We start from the raw sequence: 23,974 nt of genomic DNA, 5'->3' as shown, positions 1-23,974 counted from the left end.
TCTGCTTTGTCTAGAGCCATGCGTTCCTGGTTGCTTGACTTGGAGGATGACATCGATAAAGGTGTTAGTAGACGTCAGATGGCAGAATCCTTAAGGGATATCAAACTCGCCAGTGACTGGCTTTTGGAATCCTCCACTGACCTTATTAGAATTCTTTCGAAGGTTATGGCCCATTCAGTCACCGCTAGACGGGCGCTTTGGCTAAGGTCCTGGGGGGCAGACCTTTCCTCTAAGAATAATTTATGCTCACTTCCCTTTATGGGAGAAGTGCTTTTTGGGAAACCGCTGGATGAAGCTATTAAGAAAGCAGCGGAGGTTAAACAGGTCATGCTGCCTCAAGATAGACGTCCTAAGAGACCTCATTTGGACCGCAGACCTTTTAGGGATCAAGGCTACTTTAGAGAAAGTAAGATCTACAGACCAGGCAGAGAATTCTCTAGGCATTCCAATTGGAAGAGCGGCCAGAATGTAAAATCCTCTAGGGGCAAGACGCAGACTTCTTCCTTTCGCCCCAACAAGCAGTTCTGAAGGTGGCTTACTCCAGGTTCCTCGAGTGGGAGCACGTCTTTCATTCTTTCAGAGGGCCTGGGAAATCATTCCAGATGCTTGGGTCAGATCCATTATCAGCGGAGGTTATCATCTGGAATTCGAAGAATATCCGCCTCCTCCAAGGTTTGTTCGCACAAGGCTTCCTGCCAACATCCAAAAAAGAGAGATTCTGAGTCTCTATGTCTACAATCTTCTTATGGAAAAGGCCATCGTACCTGTACCCATGAGAGAAAGATTCCAGGGTTATTATTCTCCTCTGTTTTTGGTCAAGAAACCGGAAGGAAAATGGAGACCTATTCTAGACCTCCACCAGCTCAACCTTTACCTCAGAGTCAGAAGATTTCGCATGGAATCCATTTGCTCCATCATCCCTGTTGTTCATCACCAAGATTGGATGATATCAGTAGATCTCAGGGATGCCTATTTTCATGTCCCTATCACGATCGCCCATCAAAGGTTTCTCAGGTTTTGTGTCCGGAAAGAACACTTTCAATTTCAGGCCCTTCCTTTTGGTATAAGCACGGCCCCAAGGACCTTCTCGAAGGTTCTGGTCACCATCATTGCCTTGCTCAGAAAAGAAGGTGTAGCGGTGTTTCACTACCTGGACGACATCCTGGTAGTGGCCCCGGACCTAGGAATGATATTTCAACACAGACAACTAGTCCTCGACACTCTATCTCATTTCGGTTGGCTCATCAACTACGAGAAGAGTCACTTGCATCCTTCAAGAGAACTAATATTCCTGGGAGCGAATTTCAATACAGACACGGCGATTGTATCTCTCGCACACGACAGAAAGATCGTACTTCAAGATCGGATAAGAGACTTCAGACTGAAGACTTCGGCCTCGGCAAGAGAGTTTATGAGGCTCCTGGGGACTCTCTCCTCCACGATAGAGCTTGTCAGGTGGGCGCAGTGGAACCTTCGCCCTCTTCAACAATTTTTTCTGAAAAATTTCAGGACCAGCTCGAGGGATTGGGAGTCACTGATTCACATTCCTTCGGCTCTGAAACAGAAGCTCCTTTGGTGGATGTCGTGGGAACATATCTCCCGAGGTTTCCCCTTACGAGAAATAGACTGGGTGGTCATTACGACGGATGCCAGTCTGACAGGTTGGGGGGCACATTTAGGCAATCGATTTTTTCAAGAAAAATGGCCACCGAAAACTCAATGCTTGCCTTCCAACATCAGAGAACTAAGAGCTACTTTCCTGGCTCTTCTTCATTTTCAACAGGTCATCAGGCATTGCTGGGTCAAGTTGAGAGTGGACAACAAAGCAGCTGCTGCCTACATAAACCATCAAGGCGGAACAAGGAGTGTAGCCCTGATGAGAGAGATCGTTCCCATTATGACCTGGGCTCAGAATCATGTGGAAGGCCTGTGTGCCACCTATCTTCCAGGGAAGGAGAATGTATTAGCGGATTTCCTCAGCAGACACCTGATAGAAGCTTCAGAATGGCAACTTTCCAAGAGGATCTTCGCCCAGTTGGTCCAGAAGTGGGGTCTTCCCCAAGTAGACCTCATGGCAACCTATCAGAATGCGCAGGTTCCATGCTTTGTGTCAAGGAGATACCATCCAATGGCAGTTGCTCAGGATGCTCTATCCATCAGTTGGGTGTTCAATCTGGCTTATGTCTTCCCTCCGATTCCGCTCATACACGCTGTTCTGAGAAAGATCTCCAAAGAACATTGCAAGGTGATAGCTGTTCTTCCCTTCTGGCCTCGTCGTCCTTGGTTTCCCCTGTTGCAGAGACTATCGATGGACCTGCCTTGGGAACTTCCAATATCAGAAGACCTGCTGATTCAGGGTCCAGTGTTTCATCCGGAGCCTCACAAATTCAGGCTCCATGCATGGCTATTGAGAGGAAGTCTCTAGTTGAACATGGCCTTTCGGACCAGGTTATCTCAACCCTGTTACGTTCCAGGAATCCTTCTACTTCTTCTACTTACCATAAGGTATGGGAAGCCTTTGCACGATGGTGTAATTCCACGGTTCAAGATTTAAGTTCCCCTTCCGTGTCTCAGGTTCTGGGTTTCCTTCAAGCAGGCCTGGAGAGAGGCCTTCAACTTAACACGCTTAAAGTGCACTGCTCGGCTCTTTCAGCTCTTTCTGGTGTTCGTTGGGCATTAAATCCTATTGTGATTCGTTTCTTCAAAGCTGTCATTAGGATTAGACCTCCTATCAAGGGATTCTCGGCTCCTTGGAATCTGCCTCTGGTTCTGCAGGCCTTGACGGAACATCCCTTCGAACCTATCGATGAGGTCCCTATGCAGGTTCTTTCTCTAAAGACCCTGTTGTTACTGGCCTTGGTATCTGCTAGGAGAATGTCAGATATCAGAGCACTGTCTTCTGAGCAACCGTTCACTACCTTCTTCGATGATAGAGTTGTGCTACGCCCTAGACCTGAGTTCCTTCCTAAGGTTGTTACTTACTTCCACCTGAATCATGAGATTGTCCTGCCGGGGTATTTTCAGGATCCATCATCTCCTGAAGAAGTAAGATGCCATACACTGGACCTGAGGAGGTGTCTTTCCACATATATTGGACGTTCAGCTAATTGGAGAAAGTCTCCCCAATTGTTTGTGATTCCTTGGGGTTCTCGTAAAGGTGAAGCAGCCTCTGTCGCTACCCTTCGTTCCTGGACCGTTCAGGCTATTTCTAGAGCTTACAGGTCGAAACAGGTTCCGGTTCCCAAGGACATCAAAGCTCATTCCACAAGGTCCATTGCTACTTCATGGGCTGCAGAGTCTGGGGTTTCTGCAGAGAGCATTTGTAAAGCTGCCAATTGGTCGTCTTTGAAGACCTTTGTACGTCACTACAGAGTGGATGTCTCTTCTCATTCTGACTCAGAGTTTGGCCTTTCGGTCTTGAACTCTTATAAGCCTTAAGTGGATATTAAACAATTTTTGTAGCATGACTTACCCTCCCTGAGTGGTTATTGCTTTGGGAATCCCATATGTTAAATGCTGCCATGATTAGCCAGGAATAGATAAAATTTATTTATACTTACCGTAATTTTCTTTTCCTGGCTATTATTCATGGCAGCATTTGGTCTCCCGCCCTCTCTTGGTTTATTTGTCTTGTTACTGGACTGAGGTGTGGAGGATACTGGGGTACCTAATATAGTAGGGGAAGGTAGGCTTAATTGTTTGATTGATTGTGTTTCCTGTCCTGAGGGTTAGAGGGAGGAGCTAAACCCATATGTTAAATGCTGCCATGAATAATAGCCAGGAAAAGAAAATTACGGTAAGTATAAATAAATTTTCTCTATTGTGCGGCTGTGAAATTGCAGTATGTCACATTATAAAACTAGCAATGCTCTTTGGAGAATGTGCCTTTTTAGTGTAGATGATCCTTCCTGGGAAGTGTTCACTGTTATCGCTCCCTATTTACTACCCACCTCTCTGTGTTCATCCCTTGCTCTTTACTTATACCTGTTGAGCCTTTCTTCCCAAACTCTTACTAAATTCTTTAAATACATGCTCTAACACCAGACATTTAAATCTTACTTCCACCTTCTCTTCCTTTTTCATCCCTCTACTTCTGACAGCTGGTGATGCCTCTCCAAACCCCGGTCCCTCTTCCTCTAACCTACCTTGTGCTAACACCGGAAACCACAACAATCTGATATCCATCCCATGCAGGCCTGGACTGGCCATCGGGAAATGCCCGGTGGGCCACGGTGACTCTCCTGTATCCCTCGCTCCCCAGCCAGTGGCCGTATATACACTGCTGTTGGCCAATGAGGGAGATCTTTAAATTCAGCACCGGCCAGTCATGTTCTGCTACTTTTCCACCTTGTCTCCCCACTTGATGCCATTGCTATTGTGTTTTTATACCCCACCTCCTCTAGACTATCAGCGTGGGGGAAAGGTGTAACCTATTGTTACTGTATAATTTTGTAATTGTCTCATTTATTATTTCCACTTTTCATAATATTGTAAAGCGCTGCGAGATAGGTTGGTGCTATATAAATACCAATAATAATAATAATACGCTGAATAAAATGAGTGAGAATTCAAGGCGAGTTCAAAGTGAATTTCAAATTTGAGGCCAGAGTACCTGAATGGAAAGTATAGCAACATTAAAATTCACTATTAATTCACCTTAAAATTCTCACTTTAATGAAAAAACAGGTAAACTAGCAAATTAAACCCGAATTACAAAACCTAAAATAGCAAATTTTATAAAAAAAATTTAATATGGCTAAAGTGAATAATTAGCCATGTGTGTGGCAGAAAATTGTAAAAATCCAAAAATTAGGCAAAAAGAGGTGATTTGGATAAAAATAGGGTCCTCTAAGTACCATAACCACTTCACAGCCCCATATTGTGATATGTTGGGACAGCACTCACTCACTGAAAGTGCTCTCAGCCAATGAATATTGCCTCAGCCCAGTGCCCCTGGGAGGCTCACACTGCGCATGCGCAAAACTCCCGACGGCCCTGTGTCACACATGCGCAGGTCTCTCAAACGTCTCATATGGCGCATGCGCAGACGTTCTCCGCCGCTCAGACTCAGTTGTCGCGAGACTCGCGGTAATATGGCCGCTGCGTTCCGGGCTCCGCTGTGCTGAGGGGAAGCTAAGGGCCCCCCCATTACACGCCTCCCGCATGTGCGGGCCCCTGCCGCCCTCGCTCCGTGTCGCCACCCGCCAGCCATGACCGGAGAGAAGCTCCGCCCCCTGCGCCGGGGCCACAAGCCCAGTAAGGAGGAGGACCTGCTGGAGCCCGAGGAGGAGGCCACTGCCGGCGGCACCTTCCCCCGTCTGGGCAAAGGGGGCCACAAGCCGAGCCGGGCCCCTGCCAGCGACAACAAGTACCCGCTCCATGAGGCCGTGTACAAAGGGGACATCCGCCGACTCTCTGCCCTGCTCCGGACACACAGCCTGGGGGACAAGGACAGCCACGGTGAGAGCCAAGGCTGGCCGAGAGTGCTAGGCATGGGGACTGTGAACAATGGTTAATGGTGGCTGAGGGTGCTAGGCAGGGGGACTTGTGACCAATGGATACTGCTGGCTGAGGGTGCTAGGCAGGGGGATGTGACCAATGGATAATGCTGGCCGAGGGTGCTAGGCAGGGGGATGTGTGACCAATGGATAATGCTGGCTGAGAGTGCTTGGCAGGTGAATGGTGTGACCAATGGATAATAGTGGCCGAGGGTGCTAGGCATGGGAAAGGTGTGACCAATGGATAATGGTGGCCGAGAGTGCTAGGCAGGGGGATGTGTGACCAATTGATAATGGTGGCTGAGGGTGCTAGGCAGGGGAAAGGGGTAACCAATGGATAATGGCCGAGAGTGCTAGGCAGGGGGATGTGTGACCAAAGGATTATGGTGGCTGTGGGTGCTAGGCAGGGGGATGTGTGACCAAAGGATTATGGTGGCTGTGGGTGCTAGGCAGGGGGATGTGTGACCAAAGGATTATGGTGGCTGTGGGTGCTAGGCAGGGGGAGTGTGTGACCAATGGATAATGCTGGCCGAGAGTGCTAGGCAGGGGAAATGTGTGCCCAATGGATAATGGTGGCTGAGGGTGCTAGGCAGGGGGAATGTGTGACCAATGGATAATGGTGGCTGAGGCAGGGGGAATGTGTAACTAATGGATAATGCTGGCTGAGGGTGATGGGGAGAGCTGTGTCCACAGCTAGGTAGGGCAATGGTGTGACCAATGGATAAGGGTGGCTGAGGGTGCTAGGCAGGGGGAATGTGTGACCAATGGATAATGGTGGCTGAGGGTGCTAGGCAGGGGGAATGTGTGACCAATGGATAATGGTGGCTGAGGGTGCTAGGCAGGGGGAATGTGTGACCAATGGATAATGGTGGCTGAGGGTGCTAGGCAGGGGGAAATGTGTGACCAATGGATAATGGTGGCTGAGGGTGCTAGGAAGGGGGAAAGGTGTAACCAATGGATAATGGTGGCTGAGGGTGCTAGGAAGGGGGAAAGGTGTAACCAATGGATAATGGTGGCTGAGGGTGCTAGGAAGGGGGAAAGGTGTAACCAATGGATAATGGTGGCTGAGGGTGCTAGGAAGGGGGAAAGGTGTAACCAATGGATAATGGTGGCTGAGGGTGCTAGGAAGGGGGAAAGGTGTAACCAATGGATAATGGTGGCTGAGGGTGCTAGGAAGGGGGAAAGGTGTAACCAATGGATAATGGTGGCTGAGGGTGATAGGAAGGGGGAAAGGTGTAACCAATGGATAATGGTGGCTGAGGGTGCTAGGAAGGGGGAAAGGTGTAACCAATGGATAATGGTGGCTGAGGGTGCTAGGAAGGGGGAAAGGTGTAACCAATGGATAATGGTGGCTGAGGGTGCTAGGAAGGGGGAAGGTGTGACAAATGGATAATGGTGGCTGAGGGTGCTAGGAAGGGGGAAGGTGTGACAAATGGATAATGGTGGCTGATGGTGCTAGGAAGGGGAAAGGTGTGACAAATGGATATGGTGGCTGATGGTGCTAGGAAGGGGAAAGGTGTGACAAATGGATATGGTGGCTGAGGGTGATGGGGAGAGCTGTGTCGTCACAGGCAGGAAATGTGTAACAAAGGGTTAGTGGTGGCTGAGAGTAATGAGAATAGCAGTTTCTTGACGGCAGGGGGGAAGGTGTAACAAAAGAGTGATGGGGAGAGCTGTATGTCGACATTGAGTCTGGCGGTGTATTATAAAGTGTGAAGGTACATGTGATATTACGTTGGAAGTGAGCTGCCCCTTCTTATGCATTAAAATTTACGAAATAAAATCTCTAAAAAAAAAAATAAATAAAATAATTGTGTCAAGCAGCAGAAGCCAAGAACATGCCATCTATTTTCTAACAATGTCACGGTGTTTAACTTCATATTGTTCTGTAAGTGCAATTGGGTTCCAGTTCTTATTCTTTGTAGTTACTTATTCTTTTAAGCCATGTATTCACTGTAAAAGGGCTCTTTGCTCACCTGTCAGCTAGCCCAGTGATAGCCAACCTTTGACATGACAGCTGTTACTATGACACTCTGACTGCTAAAGTAGCTGTTATTGACTCTGACAGCGTCTGTTGAGCTGTTTGATAGTATCTCTATATGTTCTGTGGATGTCATTGGTAGTTACAATTTATTTGTGATGTTGGCTGGCTTTCATGAGTGTTATAATCTGACATCAATTAAAGGGCAGTAAATGGCCATTATTTCTGACAAGTCTCCTATAAAGGCCATTCTTGCCCTGGCAATACTTATTAGAAATTCTTATTAGAAATTCATTGTAGTTGTTGTCCAATGTAAAACCTCTTTAGTTCTATCTTATTTATTTCTAAAATAATTTACCAGGAAAAATTTCTTTTTGCTGTTTGTATACACTCATTAACAGACTGGAAACCCGAATAATAAATCACTAATCCAAAGCGGACTCTTTGTGCTCTTGGATATACATATACGTTTTTAGGTATAGAAGAGGTGACCAATGGTTTTATATCTAGTAATACGGCTAAATAAACAATGAGTAAGTGCCACTCCTAGTCAGTGATTCATTTATTTCCTGTTGCTATGTGACATCACATTTGTCTGATGCATGTAAATGTATGTAATTCCTTAGCCTGTCAATGCCATAGTTCTAAGTTGAAAAGATTCAGTCGGATTTACTGGCTGGTGTGTGATATAGAGTAATCTGTGATAGAAAAAAACAATGGCAAAAATAAATACATTTTATGTAAGACCTCCCTGAAAAATCAGGGGTCTAAATATGGTAAGATGTTTGCCTCTGTGGCTTTTAAACACCTATCATGGTGGTACTTTAATTAAATGCTGGGTTGTGTTGTATAAGACATGGTAACCAAACAAGCAAATATTTAGGTGTTTTTTTTATTTTGTATTATTTTTTTGACACTTTGGTTATTCCAGGTACCTCCGTGTGTTTCATGTGATGTGTAGGTTATGATATGGCGCCTGGTTGTGCTTGTGGGGTTTTAAATAATCTGCAGTTAAAAAAAACAAAAAAAAACTGCTTCTTAACCGCTTAAGGACCAAACTTCTGGAATAAGAGGGAATCATGACATGTCATGTGTCCTTAAGGGGTTAAATAAATATTTTCTGTACCATAACCATTACAGCCCGAAAGTTTGGTACAGTTTGATAACTTACCTGAGTCCATCGAGGTTCCCTGTATCCAGTTTTCTCTAGCAATGACCCTTGAATAAGAATGAAACTATACCCTTTAGGAAAACCGTGTTATGCCTATAAAATGCTACTTTACTATATTGGGTATGTGAGTCCTAAGGCCACATTTTGTCAATGTATGCTTAAAGTGTACCTGCTATGGTACATACAAAATTCTTTAAATAAGAGCATAAACAAATCCTCTCTATATTATGTACAACCACATGCATAGATTTTCTTAGTGCTATTTAACTATATGGTACCTTACATGTCAATCAATTCTATAGGGTTATGTTGAAACTGAGTGGCAGGATAATCCTCCTCCGGGTGGTTCTCCTACTTTCACATATTCTATAGATTGTATACCATCACATTTTTAAATTAAAAGCAAATAAAATGATTCTTGCTAAATTACAATGTGCAGATATAAAGAAATATTTTATAGGCCGTCTTTACCAGGCTGACAACCGGATTAAGCCAGGAAGCTGCTAAATGTATCTTTAGTTCCCCATGTGTTGTCTATGACCTGCCCCAAAATGCTATTTTTTCAGAACTGATCCAGGAAGATGCTGGATGAGGTGCAGATGTGCATGTTCCATACATCAGCCTGTATTCTTTGGTGGACATGCGTGTAAATGTATACTTTTTTAAATGTCTGGACATTTTTATCTATTTTTCATACTTTTTTAATTTTATATTGACCTTTTTTTTTATTCTTTCATTAGTTATCAGTTGTTTCTGCTTTATTGAATATACACCTATTTCTGTGTTACAGTGATATCTAAAGAGATTTGCAATAAACAGCTTAACATACATGAATCGGTGTATATGTAGTATGATCAGGGGCACCTTTCTGTCTGTCTTCTTATGAGTGTCCTGTCTTAAATGGTTTGTAGTATTGTTTCTTAGGGTTTTTTAATGATTTTTTTTTTTTTAAATATATAATGTCCCCCCCTTCTCATTTAACCATTAATGCAGGTTTTAGTGCCTTCCAAACATTGCACATATATATACTCTGATAGTCATGTTTCCATTTGAGAAAGCTTTGCATTTCATTGCGGTGCATCAGAAAAAAAAATGGTAAAAAGTGTCTTGTATCCTTAAAATGTATGATGGGCTCTGGAACAGAATGCAAGAGTGACCCAGTTCTCTGCTTAGTCCATTTGTAACAGGATGTGGTCAAGTCAAGCATGAAAACAGCAGGACTATCACAACGTACCAAATGTTCAATCTGAGATTCATTGAACCATTCTATCTGCAATTGTTTTGACTTTTACTTCCTGCTTTGAAGGTGGTCACTGCGTGTTGGATCTTGGCCTGATTGAGTAATGGGAACAGAAGCTGTGTTTTATTGAGTAGAAATCAGATAAACAGCAGTTGGCTTATTTTGTTCTGAGCAATGAATTTTTTAGAAATGGCTCTTCGTTGAACATATTTTAGATGTATAACCTCTATCTAAAGATTATAATTCTGTGGAGTGGATTCCTTTAGCAAGTATGAATTGTTTGTGAGTTATATGTGTGAAAGGCAGACCTATGAGCTGGTGTGTATTTCGATCATTGTATCAATTCATATTAATCAGTTACATGTTAATTCCAAGGGCTGTGGAACAATATTCTCTTTTCTGAAACAGACTGAAAATACAGCTCATATAATCCTGTTATGACATGACTCATGCACTGTATTAATGCATTTACTTATATTTCAATGGTGTTTATTGCCCCCATACGTTATTTTTTAGTTATTAATGTTTTTATTCACATTCCATTCAATAAGAGTGAAGTGGCTATCCTGGAGCTAGTTCTATTTTTTTATTTTTTTTATTTAACCTTATTCAAGCCTGTGTTTTAATAAATAACTCCCTTGTTCAGAGTATTAAGATGTACAGAGGGTTTAATTTTTTTTTTTTTTTTTTTTTAATGGAATGTTTGCTATTTTTAAATATAAATTCTGGGCATGTTTCAAAGGACGTACAATATTGCCACAATTATTTTTAAATAATTAGTTTGGCTGCCAGTAAATCCTTTGAGGAAAAGCACTTGTGGTGCTCCTTTTACAACAAATTAATAGCTTGGGGAAACTTTCTACTTAACCCCTTAAGGACCAAACTTCTGGAATAAAAGGGAATCATGACGTGTCAGACATGTCATGTGTCCTTAAGGGGTTAAAGACATTCACTGTTTCAGCTTGCGTATCAAAATGATTTGTCGCATCTACTTTTCAGGAGGGGTTTTGGGAAAATGTATAATTTTCTTAAATTCCAACTAATTGTAATGATTTCCTTTTTTTTTATGTTGAAGATGCAAACTGCATTCTGAAAGCTGCATCTGTAAGAGAATATTTTGCAGTTTACACGTGCATGTTCTGCTGATCTGCTTTATGCAACTCTATAAATGAGACCTAAAAAGAGCACATACACATACATGTACTGACTGACCTAGGTAAGCAACTGTATTTCTGGTGCCTCCAGCCTCTCTACGTGGGGCAAAGGCAGCATGGGAGAAAATCTCACTAGTGTGGTTATGTAGAGTGCACAGAAACAGAATGGGATAGTATGATTGAGTTAGGACATAATTCCTAGCTGGTTTGACCTGCATTGATACAGTAACTTATTACCGGGCATTATAACTTACTCTACAAGTGGCTAACTTAATCTGATTTTGTAAATACTAATTTCACTGGATATTTCACTGTGTGTATATGTATGTGTGTATATATATATATATATATATATATATATATATATATATATATATATATATATATATACACACAATATCTTTCATTCACAAAGCTGCTCAAGAGAAACCTTTTTCTTATTTATTTTTTTAATTTGATCTATTTTTTTTACTTTTTTTTTACCCCTTTTTTTTTCTCCTCTATTTCTGCTTTGACACACAAAAATAAGAAAAAATTGTCTAATCGGACTATCAATTGCCACCCGCATAAATTATTGATCAAATATTGGTGGATCCACCGGCCTGTATATGAACTACCATTTACCATGACTCATAAAGTTATATTTATAGGGTGTGTGTATATAGGATATGTTGTCCATATTTTGTGTATATATTATAGGGACACTATAGTCACCTGAACAACTTTAGCTTAATGAAGCAGTTTTGGTGTATAGAACATGCCCCATGCAGCCTCACTGCTCAATCCTTTGCCATTTAGGAGTTAACCCCTTCAGGACGGAGTCAATAGTGCACGTTCTGATCAAAATAAAACGTAAACAAAAACTGGAATTTGCGCTATGTCTGTTCACCCGTAGTTCCCCTCTTTCATATTATATGCACCCACACTTATTATATATCATTTTGTTCAGGAGAAACAGGGCTTTAATTTATCATTAACTAATCATATATGGAACATAATTCATTATGAATAAAATTAAAAAAAATTTGAGAAAATAAGATTTGTTTTAAAAATTAGCATTTCCGTCTGACATTTTAGCTGTGAATGTCATAATACTGTTAGGTTTTACTGCACAAAAATGCACATATTTGTAATCAGCGATGTCTCACGAGTACAACAGTATCCCCTATTAGCAGGTTTTATGGTGTTTTGGAAAGTTACAGGGTCAAATATAGAACGTTCCATTTTCAAATAGAAATTTGCCAGATTGGTAATGTTACCTTTGAGACGGTGTGGTAGCCCAGCAATGAGAATTACCCCCATAATGGCATACCATTTGAAAAAGTAGACAACCAAAGGTATTGAAAGTGGGGTATGTTTAGTCTTTTTTTAGTAGCCACTTAGTCACAAACACTGGCCAAAGTTAGCGTTCATATTTGTTTTTGTGTGAAAAAAGCAAAAAATGAATATTTGGCCAGTGTTTGTGACTAAGTGGCTACTAAGAAAGACTGGACATACCCCACTTTCAATACCTTGGGTTGTCTACTTTTGCAAATGGTATGCCATCATGGGGGTAATTCTCATTCCTGGGCTACCATACGCTCTCAAACGCAACATAACCAATCTGGCAAATTTCAATGTCAAAAAAATGAAATGCAAGCCTTATATGTGACTCTCTAACTTTCCAAAACACCATGAAACCTGTACATGGGGGGTACTGTTATTCTTGGGAGACTTCACTAAACACAAATATTAGTGTTTTAAAACAGTAAAACATATTACAACAATAATATAGTCCATAAAAGTGCAGTTCGTTTGTAAAAAATGCAAAAAACGTCACTTTTACTTAAAATATCATCGTTGTAATACAATTTACCAATTTGAAACACTAATATGTGAGTTCAGCAAAGTCTGCCGAGTAAAACAGTACCCCCCATGTACAGGTTTTATGGTGTCTTGGAGAGTTACAGGGTCAAATATAGTGGATGCGAATTAAATTCTCTGCACTTTCTCCCTGTGTTGTCAGGTATGTCAAACAAATTTTAATTAATCAAATCACCTAATTATGTTAAAAGATTACTTAAATATACACGTAGAATTTTAATATATATGCATTTATAGGTATTTAAATTCTACGTGTATACTAATGTAATCTTTTATGTAATTATATGTATTTATATATATATATATATATGTATATATATATATATATATATATATATATATATATATATATATTTTATTTATTTGCGGTTATTTGTATTTTATATATAGAATGTCATTCTAAGTGTATTTTGTTACCAATATATACATTAATAACAAAATACAGTTAGAATGAAATTACATATGTATATATAATTTATATTAAATTTTGTTTCAATATTTTATTTTTATTTATTATTGTAATTATACGTATTTATATATATGTGTATATATCTATTATATATATGTAACATCATTTTAAGTGTATTTTAATACTAATATATGTATTTATATTAGTATTAAAATACACTATGTATGACGTATGTGTATATATATGTATGTATATGTATATGTATGTATATATATATATATATATATATATATATATATATATTTTATTTTACAACATGTTTACATTTTTTTTTTTTTTTTTTTTTTTTTTACAGATCCCACCAGCAGGGGGACTGTCTGATATTTTAGACAGTCCCCCTGCTGGCAGATCCACAGCCAGCTATAGAGGGCCATGTGATCGCTCTTTAAGCGATCACATGGCCCCTGGGGGCCTGATTTGCCGTGGGGTGGCTGCCTGGGCTGTGAGGCAGTCCTCCCGAAGCGGAGCGCCGGTAAGGTAAGTATACCGGGCGCTCCAGGGCTTAAAGCCGTTACGGCGTTCTATGCCGTCACAACGGCTTTAAAGCCCACTTAAAGCGTGACGGCATAGAACGTCGTAACGGCGGGAAGGGGTTAAATCCCTTTGTTTATGAACCCTAGTCACACCTCCCTGCATGTGACTTGCACAGCCTTCCATAAACACTTCCTGTAAAGAGAGCCCTATTTAGGCTTTCTTTATTGCAAGTTCTGTTTAATTAAAGATTTTCTTATCCCCTGCTATGTTAATAGCTTGCTAGACCCTGCAAGAGCCTCCTGTATGTGATTAAAGTTCAATTTAGAGATTGAGATACTGTAGCGGAGAGCCGATCTTGCACAGCTATTCTCCACTAGAGATTCCAGTGAGGCTCAGGAACAAGGTGATGTTAAGTCTATAGGCAAGGTTTCCAGCAGGTAAAGTAATACAGCAGTATCCCCATCGCAATCCCAATAACTGGACGACACACAGTTTCAGGAGTAGACTGACAAGCTTTATTCCACAGTTCCTTATAAAGCCCTTTCCCATGCAAGGGAGGAGGTTCTAACACTTAAGACATTATCCAATCTCTAAGTAGTAACCTCCCACAGATCTCCTCCCCTCCTCTAGCATCATAATCCCCTTATTGTGTACACAGTTTTCCCCGAGTTTTGGATGTACCCTAAATACTTGGGGTACATCCACAAATCCAACATCCCCAGATAGCTCTATTCTGGGGGACCAACATACTTAAAAATTAGCCCATTCGGATGAATGGTTCGTGAGATATGGGGTTCCAAAGATTTGACCGACCGCATGGGTAAAGTATCCGAAAACAGTTCCATGCATTTTGGCCCTGCGGTCGGTCACAAACAAGGGAATGAAAACAGGCGAATTGCCTGTGTTATAGAGCCTGGAGAGGGGTTTGAATGAATTCCCTTGTTTATGGGGCTCTTTCTACCGAACGGCGGGTCATTCGGTAGTTTCCATACGAATTTCTGGAAGTATGGAGGTCTCAGCGGTGTTTGCCTAGTCAAGTGTCCGATTTTAGTTCCAGACACTCGACGGCAAAACACCGCTGTTCGGTAGTTTAAGATGGCCGCCGCCACGTGTTTGTTTCCCGAATGGCGGCCACCCAGAGGACAAAGACCACACTGCACTGATTGCCAATTACCTGTTTGCAACATTGTTGCAAACGGTAATTGGAGGCACACTCATTCCTGGGTGGTCTGGTTGTTCGGTAGTTTCATTCCCTTGTTTTATTTGAATGATTCTACCGAACAACTAGAGGAATACAATTCTTTACATACATTTAACTGTCATTATACCCGGATACCATGCTTTCTATACATGTACATACACATTAAACCAGCCATATGACCAAATACACTTATTCTCATACATGTCATGGGACAGCCCGGTACCAATCCGCTACACTGCTCCCCCTTGCCCACAAGCCGGCATACACAGTCTGATCCAACACGGATCGGCTTGGGGATGTCCGGGGGCTCACGGATCATTTCTCTAAGTCAGTTTGTCTTGACAACCCGTCAGCATTTCCATTCTGCTTACCCGGCCGGTACTGGATATTAAAGTCAAAAGGCTGTAGCGCCAAACTCCAGCGCAGCAGCCTGGCGTTGTCTCCAGCCACCCGGTTCAGCCAGACTAACGGGTTGTGATCCGTGAGCAAGGAAAAGGGCTGTCCATATAAATAGGGTTGTAGCTTCTTTAGGGCCCACACCACAGCCAGGCATTCCTTTTCGATGGCGGCGTAGCTTACTTCTCGAGGTAACAGTTTGCGACTGATGTAAGCCACTGGATGTTCCCCGCCATCGGCCCCGACTTGACTCAGTACTGCCCCCAATCCAAACATAGAAGCGTCTGTGTGAACAAGAAAACGTTTAGTTGGATTGGGAGCTGCCAAGACAGGGGCATTTATCAGTGCATTTTTCAATTGTTGGAATGCCTGCTCACACTCCGGGGTCCAGTTTACTTGGCGGGGAAGGTTCTTACGGGTCAGGTCAGTGAGGGGTTTGGCCAGGGCGCTATAATTGGGAACAAACTTCCGGTAATACCCTGCAGTCCCTAGAAACGCTAAAACCTGGGTCTTAGTCCTAGGGGTGGGCCACTGGGCTACAGCCTCTACTTTGGCGGGTTCGGGTTTTTTGTTTACCGCACCCTACTCTATGTCCCAGGTATTGTACCTCAGCCATGCCGATACTACACTTGGCCGGCTTCAAGGTCAGACCTGCTTCCCTTATCCTATCTAGTACAGCTCCGATGTGAGCTAAGTGTTCCTGCCACGTATTGCTAAAAATAGCAATATCGTCCAGGTAGGCACATGTATAGTCCTGGAATCCATCTAGGAGTCGATCCACCATCCTTTGGAAGGTGGCTGGGGCGTTTTTCATCCCAAATGGCATGACCTTAAACTGGTACAAGCCAAATGGGGTGACAAAGGCCGACTTCGGGATGGCGTCTGGGGCCAGGGGGATTTGCCAATACCCTTTACACAAGTCAATAGTGGTGAGGTATTGGCCCCTGGCCATTCTGTCCAGTAACTCGTCTATCCGGGGCATCGGATAGGCGTCAGATACAGTCTTCTCGTTCAATCTCCTATAGTCCACGCAGAAGCGGGTCGTACCGTCTCGCTTTGGTACGAGGACTACAGGAGATGCCCAAGGACTGTCTGAGGGTTCAATCACCCCCAGTTGGAGCATTTCGTCGATCTCCTTACGCATGTTTGCCCGTACCGCTTCTGGAATGCGGTATGGCGTCTGGCGCATGGGTAGTTGCCCTGGGGTCTCGACCCGGTGAGTTGCCAGAGGCGTGTATCCAGGTACATTAGAGAACGTGTCGCGTTTCTCTTCCAATAGTTGCTGTACCTCGATCCGCTCCTGTGGGCTCAGCCGATCTCCCAGCGTAACCTCCCCTAAATCTCCGGACAGCTGCCCATCCCCCAGCAAATCGGGGAGGGGTAAGCTGTCAAACTCTTCCGTGTTAGGGGCACAGATGGCGGTTACCTCCTCAGTACGCTCGTGGTAGGGCTTCAGCATGTTCACATGGAGCATGCGTCGCCCCCCAGTCCCTGTGCAGGGGCCGATAATATAGGTGGTATCGCATCTTTGCTCCACCACCTTATATGGGCCCTGCCAGGCGGCCTGTAACTTATCATGTCGGACAGGTTTTAAAATTAGTACCTTCTGCCCGACCTGAAAGCTACGGTCCCTGGCTCCCCGATCATACCATGTACGCTGGCGGGTCTGGGCCTCCTGAAGGTTTTCCCGTACCGTCTTGGTCAACGCTTCTAGGCGGTCCCGAAAGGCCAACACATATGGTAGGATGGGAGTGCCATCTGTGCTCCGGTCTCCCTCCCAATGCTCTCTAATAAGATCCAATGGGCCTCGGACCCTCCTTCCAAACAATAATTCAAACGGGGAGAACCCTGTGGATTCCTGCGGCACCTCCCGGTATGCAAATAGGAGGTGCGGCAGGAATCGTTCCCAGTCCTTGTGGGTCTCTGCGAAGGTTCGGAGCATCTGCTTCAAGGTACCATTGAATCGTTCGCAGAGCCCGTTCGTCTGGGGGTGGTAAGGGGCGCTGATAATAGGCTTAATGCCACAGATCCTCCAGAGGTGTTGGGTGAATTCTGCGGTAAACTGGGTACCCTGATCCGAGATAATCTCCCTGGGTAATCCCATCCGGGAGAATATCCGCATGAGGGCATCCGCGACCGTCTCAGCGTGGATGTTGGTCAGAGCCACTGCTTCTGGATACCTGGTGGCATAATCTACGACCGTTAAAATATACCGTTTTCCTGACGGGCTAACTTTATTGAGGGGGCCTATCAGATCCACCGCTATTCGGCTAAAAGGTTCCTCTATTATGGGTAAGGGGTGAAGTTTAGCCTTCCTGCGATCCCCCCCTTTTCCCACTCTCTGGCAGGTATCGCAAGTCGTGCAATATCTGCGTACTTCCTGGCTAATCCCTGGCCAGAAGAAACTCTGGGTTAGTCTGTACCTGGTGCGACTAACCCCTAGATGTCCGGATAGCGGAATATCATGCGCTATCCGGAGTAATTCAGCCCGGTACCGCTGTGGTACCACTAATTGTCTCCTCGCTATCGGGTCTAACCCCGTAATCTGTTTGGTTGTTTCCCTGTATAAAAGTTGTTTATCCCAGATAAACTTCTCTCCCTCCGCCCCGGGGGAACCCGTGCCAACCTTGTCCCTATACACCTGAAGCGTGGGGTCTGTTGCGACTTCAGCTACAAATTCATTAGGTGGAGCCCAGGGGACACATTCTAGAGGGGGGGTAGGGTTGCTTACCTGGACCTCCGGCAGTGTGTTGTGGTCCTGGGTGCGGGCCTGTTGTCGGGTGACTACAGGGTTGACCTCTCCTGTGGTGGGTGACTGGGGCTCAAAAGCAGAAGTGAGCCTCCCCAGATCGTTCCCCAATAAAACCTCCGCCGGTAAATGTGGCATCAACCCCACCTCCACTTCCCCTGCCCCCGCTCCCCAATGTAAATGTACCCTTGCTGTAGGTAGCCGGTACACTGCTCCCCCAGCTACCCGGACGGCAACAGTTTTGTTCAGTTTTGCCTGATCTGAAATCAGGTGGCTCTGTACCAAAGTGATGGTGGCTCCCGAATCTCGTAATCCCCGGACTGCTGTACCATTCAGATATACCGTCTGTCGATGGTGCCGTAGATTATCCACATTGGCCTGGACCGGATCTGCCTCGTGCAGTACCTCCCATTGTTCCACAGTAGTAATGGGGACTGCGGAACCATATGGGGTGGTGACTAGGTCCTGGTAGTGGTGGGCTGCGGCCGCCCTGGGTGGAGGTGGGCCTGGACGAATCCAGGTGGAACGGTCCCGTAGCTGTGGGCATTCCCTTTTATAATGTCCCCACTTCTGGCAGTGATGACAGGGGCCAGCGGTGGGTTGTCGGAACCGGGGCTGTGCAGCGGGTGGTGGAGGTGGTGGTAGCGGTCTCGGTGGAGCTGGGGTGTAGTTGTTTCCCCCGAATGTTTTAAAGGTTGCTTTTGGAGCTGCAGGTTTTTGTGACCTGCGTGCATCCAGGTAGTCATCCGCTTTCCTAGCCGCCTCGGTAAGGGAAGTAGGATTTCTGTCCCTTACCCATTCCTGGACCTCATTGGTTACTCCCTCATAGAACTGCTCCATCAGCAACATTTGTATTACATCCTCCATAGAACGTGCCTTGCTAGCTTGCACCCACCCGAGCGCTGCCCCCTGTAATCGGCATGCCCACTCTGCGTGCGAGTCCTTCTCTGTTTTCTTTAGATCCCGGAACCTCCGCCGGTATGCCTCGGGTGTTATAGCATACCTGGCGAGTATAATTTCTTTCACTTTACTGTAATTCCTTATTTCGTCATTAGGTACAGTCCGATATGCCTCTGCTGCCCTCCCGGTTAACCTTCCGGCCAAAATAGGTACCCAGTCCTCTGCGTTAATTTTATGCAGTGCACACAGTCTTTCAAAGTCTTGCAGGAAAGCGTCTATATCTTCCTCTGCCTCCACATATGTTTTAAAAGCCTGGTATGGTATTTTAGGCTTACCTTCCTGTGGCACATTAATTGCAGAGCTTTGTTCTGGTGCCTGTGTCCTTAGGATGAATTCTTGTACCTCGGCCATTGTCCTGGTAACAATTTCTGTTGGGGGGTTTTCCCCATAAAAGGATAGCCTGAACTGAACCTGCCTCTGGAATTCCGATCCTTGTGGTGTTCCTCCCGGCTCCCTCTGTGCCGGAACTGAATTGCCCTCCATTCTGTACTCTGCCATGAGTTCTGTAACAAGTACTGCTTTCTTCTTATTGCTGGCTTGTATACCCCTTGCCTCTAGGAGGTCCTTTAGCGTGGAGCGTTTTAGCGCAGAAAAATCAATCTCCATCCGTACTCCATTTACGCTTGTTCCTCTGTGAGTTTGGATCCCAGCGCTGCCAACCAATGTAGCGGAGAGCCGATCTTGCACAGCTATTCTCCACTAGAGATTCCAGTGAGGCTCAGGAACAAGGTGATGTTAAGTCTATAGGCAAGGTTTCCAGCAGGTAAAGTAATACAGCAGTATCCCCATCGCAATCCCAATAACTGGACGACACACAGTTTCAGGAGTAGACTGACAAGCTTTATTCCACAGTTCCTTATAAAGCCCTTTCCCATGCAAGGGAGGAGGTTCTAACACTTAAGACATTATCCAATCTCTAAGTAGTAACCTCCCACAGATCTCCTCCCCTCCTCTAGCATCATAATCCCCTTATTGTGTACACAGTTTTCCCCGAGTTTTGGATGTACCCTAAATACTTGGGGTACATCCACAAATCCAACATCCCCAGATAGCTCTATTCTGGGGGACCAACATACTTAAAAATTAGCCCATTCGGATGAATGGTTCGTGAGATATGGGGTTCCAAAGATTTGACCGACCGCATGGGTAAAGTATCCGAAAACAGTTCCATGCATTTTGGCCCTGCGGTCGGTCACAAACAAGGGAATGAAAACAGGCGAATTGCCTGTGTTATAGAGCCTGGAGAGGGGTTTGAATGAATTCCCTTGTTTATGGGGCTCTTTCTACCGAACGGCGGGTCATTCGGTAGTTTCCATACGAATTTCTGGAAGTATGGAGGTCTCAGCGGTGTTTGCCTAGTCAAGTGTCCGATTTTAGTTCCAGACACTCGACGGCAAAACACCGCTGTTCGGTAGTTTAAGATGGCCGCCGCCACGTGTTTGTTTCCCGAATGGCGGCCACCCAGAGGACAAAGACCACACTGCACTGATTGCCAATTACCTGTTTGCAACATTGTTGCAAACGGTAATTGGAGGCACACTCATTCCTGGGTGGTCTGGTTGTTCGGTAGTTTCATTCCCTTGTTTTATTTGAATGATTCTACCGAACAACTAGAGGAATACAATTCTTTACATACATTTAACTGTCATTATACCCGGATACCATGCTTTCTATACATGTACATACACATTAAACCAGCCATATGACCAAATACACTTATTCTCATACATGTCATGGGACAGCCCGGTACCAATCCGCTACAGATACAATTATTTAAGGTGAATTACATCTGTTTGAAAGTGAGACCAGTTTTTTTTTTTTTCCATGCTGGCTCTGTCAATCATAGCCAGGGGAGGTGTGGCTAGGGCTGCAGAAACAGAAACAAAGTGATTTAACTCCTAAATGACAGTGAATTGAGCAGTGAAATTGCAGGGGAATGATCTATACACTAAAACTGCTTTATTTAGCTAAAGTAATTTAGGTGACTATAGTGTTCATTTAAGAATGTTTTCTATTAGCTGTTGAATGGGGAATTAATTAAGTGTGCACCATTCTGTATATTGTGCAATAGTGGTCCTCCCTGTATTTTTGTCACGTTCAAATCTATTTAGCTTAGCAAAAAAATAAAATAAAACATGTTTGCAGCTTTCTGCAGTGCAACTCCACCCCTTGTCATCGTTTTACAACGCTGGTACTTTATCCCCTTAAGGACCAAACTTCTGGAATAAAAGGGAATCGTGACATGTCACACATGTCATGTGTCCTTAAGGGGTTAAAAGCTGCACTGTCAATACATATATATATTTTTTTCTTTTGGTTTCCCTTTCCTTATGTGATTGAGGGATCTGTAAAGAAGCAGATTAGATACATTTTAATTTCAGTGAGACACAATTTAATCATATAACCTAAAAAAAAAAAAAAAAGCTACAAGCTATATTTAATTTTTTATTTTACAAATCTCTGCAGTCCTCTGCATGGAAATAGTACTACCTTGGGCCCTGTTCCTTGGTATGAGATGGCTTCTCTGTAAAATGCTAAATTATGATACAATGCTTTTTAGGAATACTCACACATTAGCAATGTTTGCTGGTATTGCAAGAGCTGTTGTTTTATTTTTAGCAACTCTAATTTGAGAAAATGACGCACACATTGGAGGAAATCCCTGTTAAAATATGCATTTATTTAAGGAACATTTGTTGCTAAATGAAAGTCTTGTCAACTTGCAGATTTTTTCCCCTTCCCTCCCACATTTCCAAATGCTACAAAATTACAATTATTTATTTAGTGCCAACTTATTCCGCAGCGATATACAATCGGAAACGAGACAAATAAAAATACTTGAATTGGTAACATGGTCATGCTGCCCAAAAGAATCACTTTTTGATTGTAATCAATAATAATGATAAAGCTGTCAAGCTAATGAACCTGTTATAGGGAAGGTATTTGTGGAAAGGGGGGGGGGGGGGGGCACTCCATCGGGATGCCCTGAAAACCCCAAGCAAAAAATCCAAACTGTTTTTGTCCCTATAAACTCTTGTGAAGAGGATGAGGTCAGAGGAGAAATGAAACGTGTTTCCCTCTCAGCTGGAGCCAGCACATTTAGTTCTACTGTATGTCTTGTAAGACAGCAGTCTGTCCCTCGTGTATATAGTGAAAGTGTCAGCCATGTTCCCTCTCGTGGGAATCCATAAAACTAGGTCTGTGGTTTGTGTATTAAAAGTACTTGTCCTTTTGGTACCCACTTGATTACTTGTAGGGTTAATTGGTGCAAAGCATTATTGTGCCTTCTAGAGGCTCTAGGGTGACTTTGACCCCCTCATTTATTGTGCCTTGCTTGAAATAGGTCTATGAAATTCACCAGTAGGTAATGGTAACAATAATGGGGTCTGTGAATTTTATTTTATTTTTCTTGGGCAGTTGGGTCGGTTTAAGGACTCCCCAAGTCTCGTGTGCCGGGGGTAACTTGCTCCTGGCACAAAAGTGCAGATATCTCAGTTTGAGCAATTTTTCATTTTGAAACACTGCCCATGCAAGATTCCAACCACCATGACCACATCTGAATGAAGAAGTGATCCCCGTGGTTGGAGTAACCCTTTAAAGGGACACTCCAACCTAAAACACTTTAGCGTGCTGAAATGTGTGAATAGTGTCTTTTCTTTTTTAGTTTATTTCTCTTTTGCTAAAAGTGCAGATTTCATTAGAAATTTACACTTTTATAGATTAATCAGGTTACAACCCCCTTGCTGTTAATCCGACAACAGGTTCAGTTACTTCCTGGTTTGTTTAGCTCAGTTGAACTAAATTCAAGAAGTGGCAACTGTCCAGAGCACCTGCCTTGCAAAGACTTAATTGAGCTGCATTGGGAAGTCTGTGATTGGACAGCCACAGAAAATCTGGGTGGGGGTAGAAGGGGAGGGCTTGCAAAGGCAGCAGACAAGAGAAAGGCCGGCTTTGCAAGAGGTTATTAGATATAACCACAATGAAAAAAAAATCCATAATTAATTGCATGCAAGTTTAAATTTTGGGTATATCTACTAAACAGTGATTTTATTTTGTATTTGGATAGAGGATTTTCGTTAAGTAGAAGTCGAACAATTGACTTATACTGGTAATAACAAGTGTTATTTTTCAAATGGTAAAAACTGTAAAATTTTTACTATGTATTGACAATTTTATGTCCACTATAAATGAGGGGCATCCGTTTTAGTTTGCAGTCATTTTATCATAATTGGTGTGGTTTCCAGTCTATAAAAGCATTAATTGACACCAATGGTTGCTATCTAAATTCTAAGTATTGGTTTATTCTGTAAACTCAGAAGCCCCGGTTGCCTAGGTCTTTGTACAGATTGTGGATGCTTAGTTAGATGTGGACTTCAGTCAGGAATATATGTCCTTCATGCCATAAATATTTAGCATTTGGAAAACCATTTCATCTTATGAAAGCTGTTTGATTTACAAAGTGGATCTTGCAATTCACTATAACTGTAAATAACCACGGTATAATTATAGGCACCTAGAGCTTTCTATATTCTGTACCTTTTTGCAGCCATTACATTTTTTTATTTTTTTGTTGTTGTTGTTGTTATCAGTCTTTCTTTTATTAAGGCATTTGATTTGAGTGGTACAGAATAAAAAAAGGAGTTGAACGAGAGATGTACACCAGATAGGGGTATCACAACATGGTTTTACAAACTTCCAGACATGACTACCTAGTTGCACAAGCATATGCTAAAAAACGCACGCAGGCTACAGCACATAAACTGGCTTGCTATATACTGCTAGTGGCCGGTGCAGCCTTTGCTAAACAAAACATGTGCA

General features: G+C 43.4%; 1 protein-coding gene across 1 annotated transcript in view; it reads left to right on the top strand.

Annotated features, from left to right (window-relative positions):
• The first annotated feature begins 5,076 nt into the window (after positions 1 to 5,076).
• ANKRD13C (ankyrin repeat domain 13C) overlaps positions 5,077 to 23,974 on the top strand; it is a 38,349-nt gene continuing 19,451 nt past the window's right edge. The window contains exon 1 of the mRNA XM_063427913.1: positions 5,077 to 5,460. Coding sequence (XP_063283983.1) covers positions 5,211 to 5,460 — 250 coding nt within the window. The 5' untranslated portion in view covers positions 5,077 to 5,210. The remainder of the gene's footprint in view (positions 5,461 to 23,974) is intronic.

The sequence above is a fragment of the Pelobates fuscus genome, chromosome 7, assembly GCF_036172605.1.
Source record: "Pelobates fuscus isolate aPelFus1 chromosome 7, aPelFus1.pri, whole genome shotgun sequence".
In the NCBI taxonomy this organism is placed as follows: Eukaryota; Metazoa; Chordata; class Amphibia; order Anura; family Pelobatidae; genus Pelobates; species Pelobates fuscus.
Note: the sequence above shows the minus strand (reverse complement) of the source record. Positions and strands in the feature narration are given on the sequence as shown.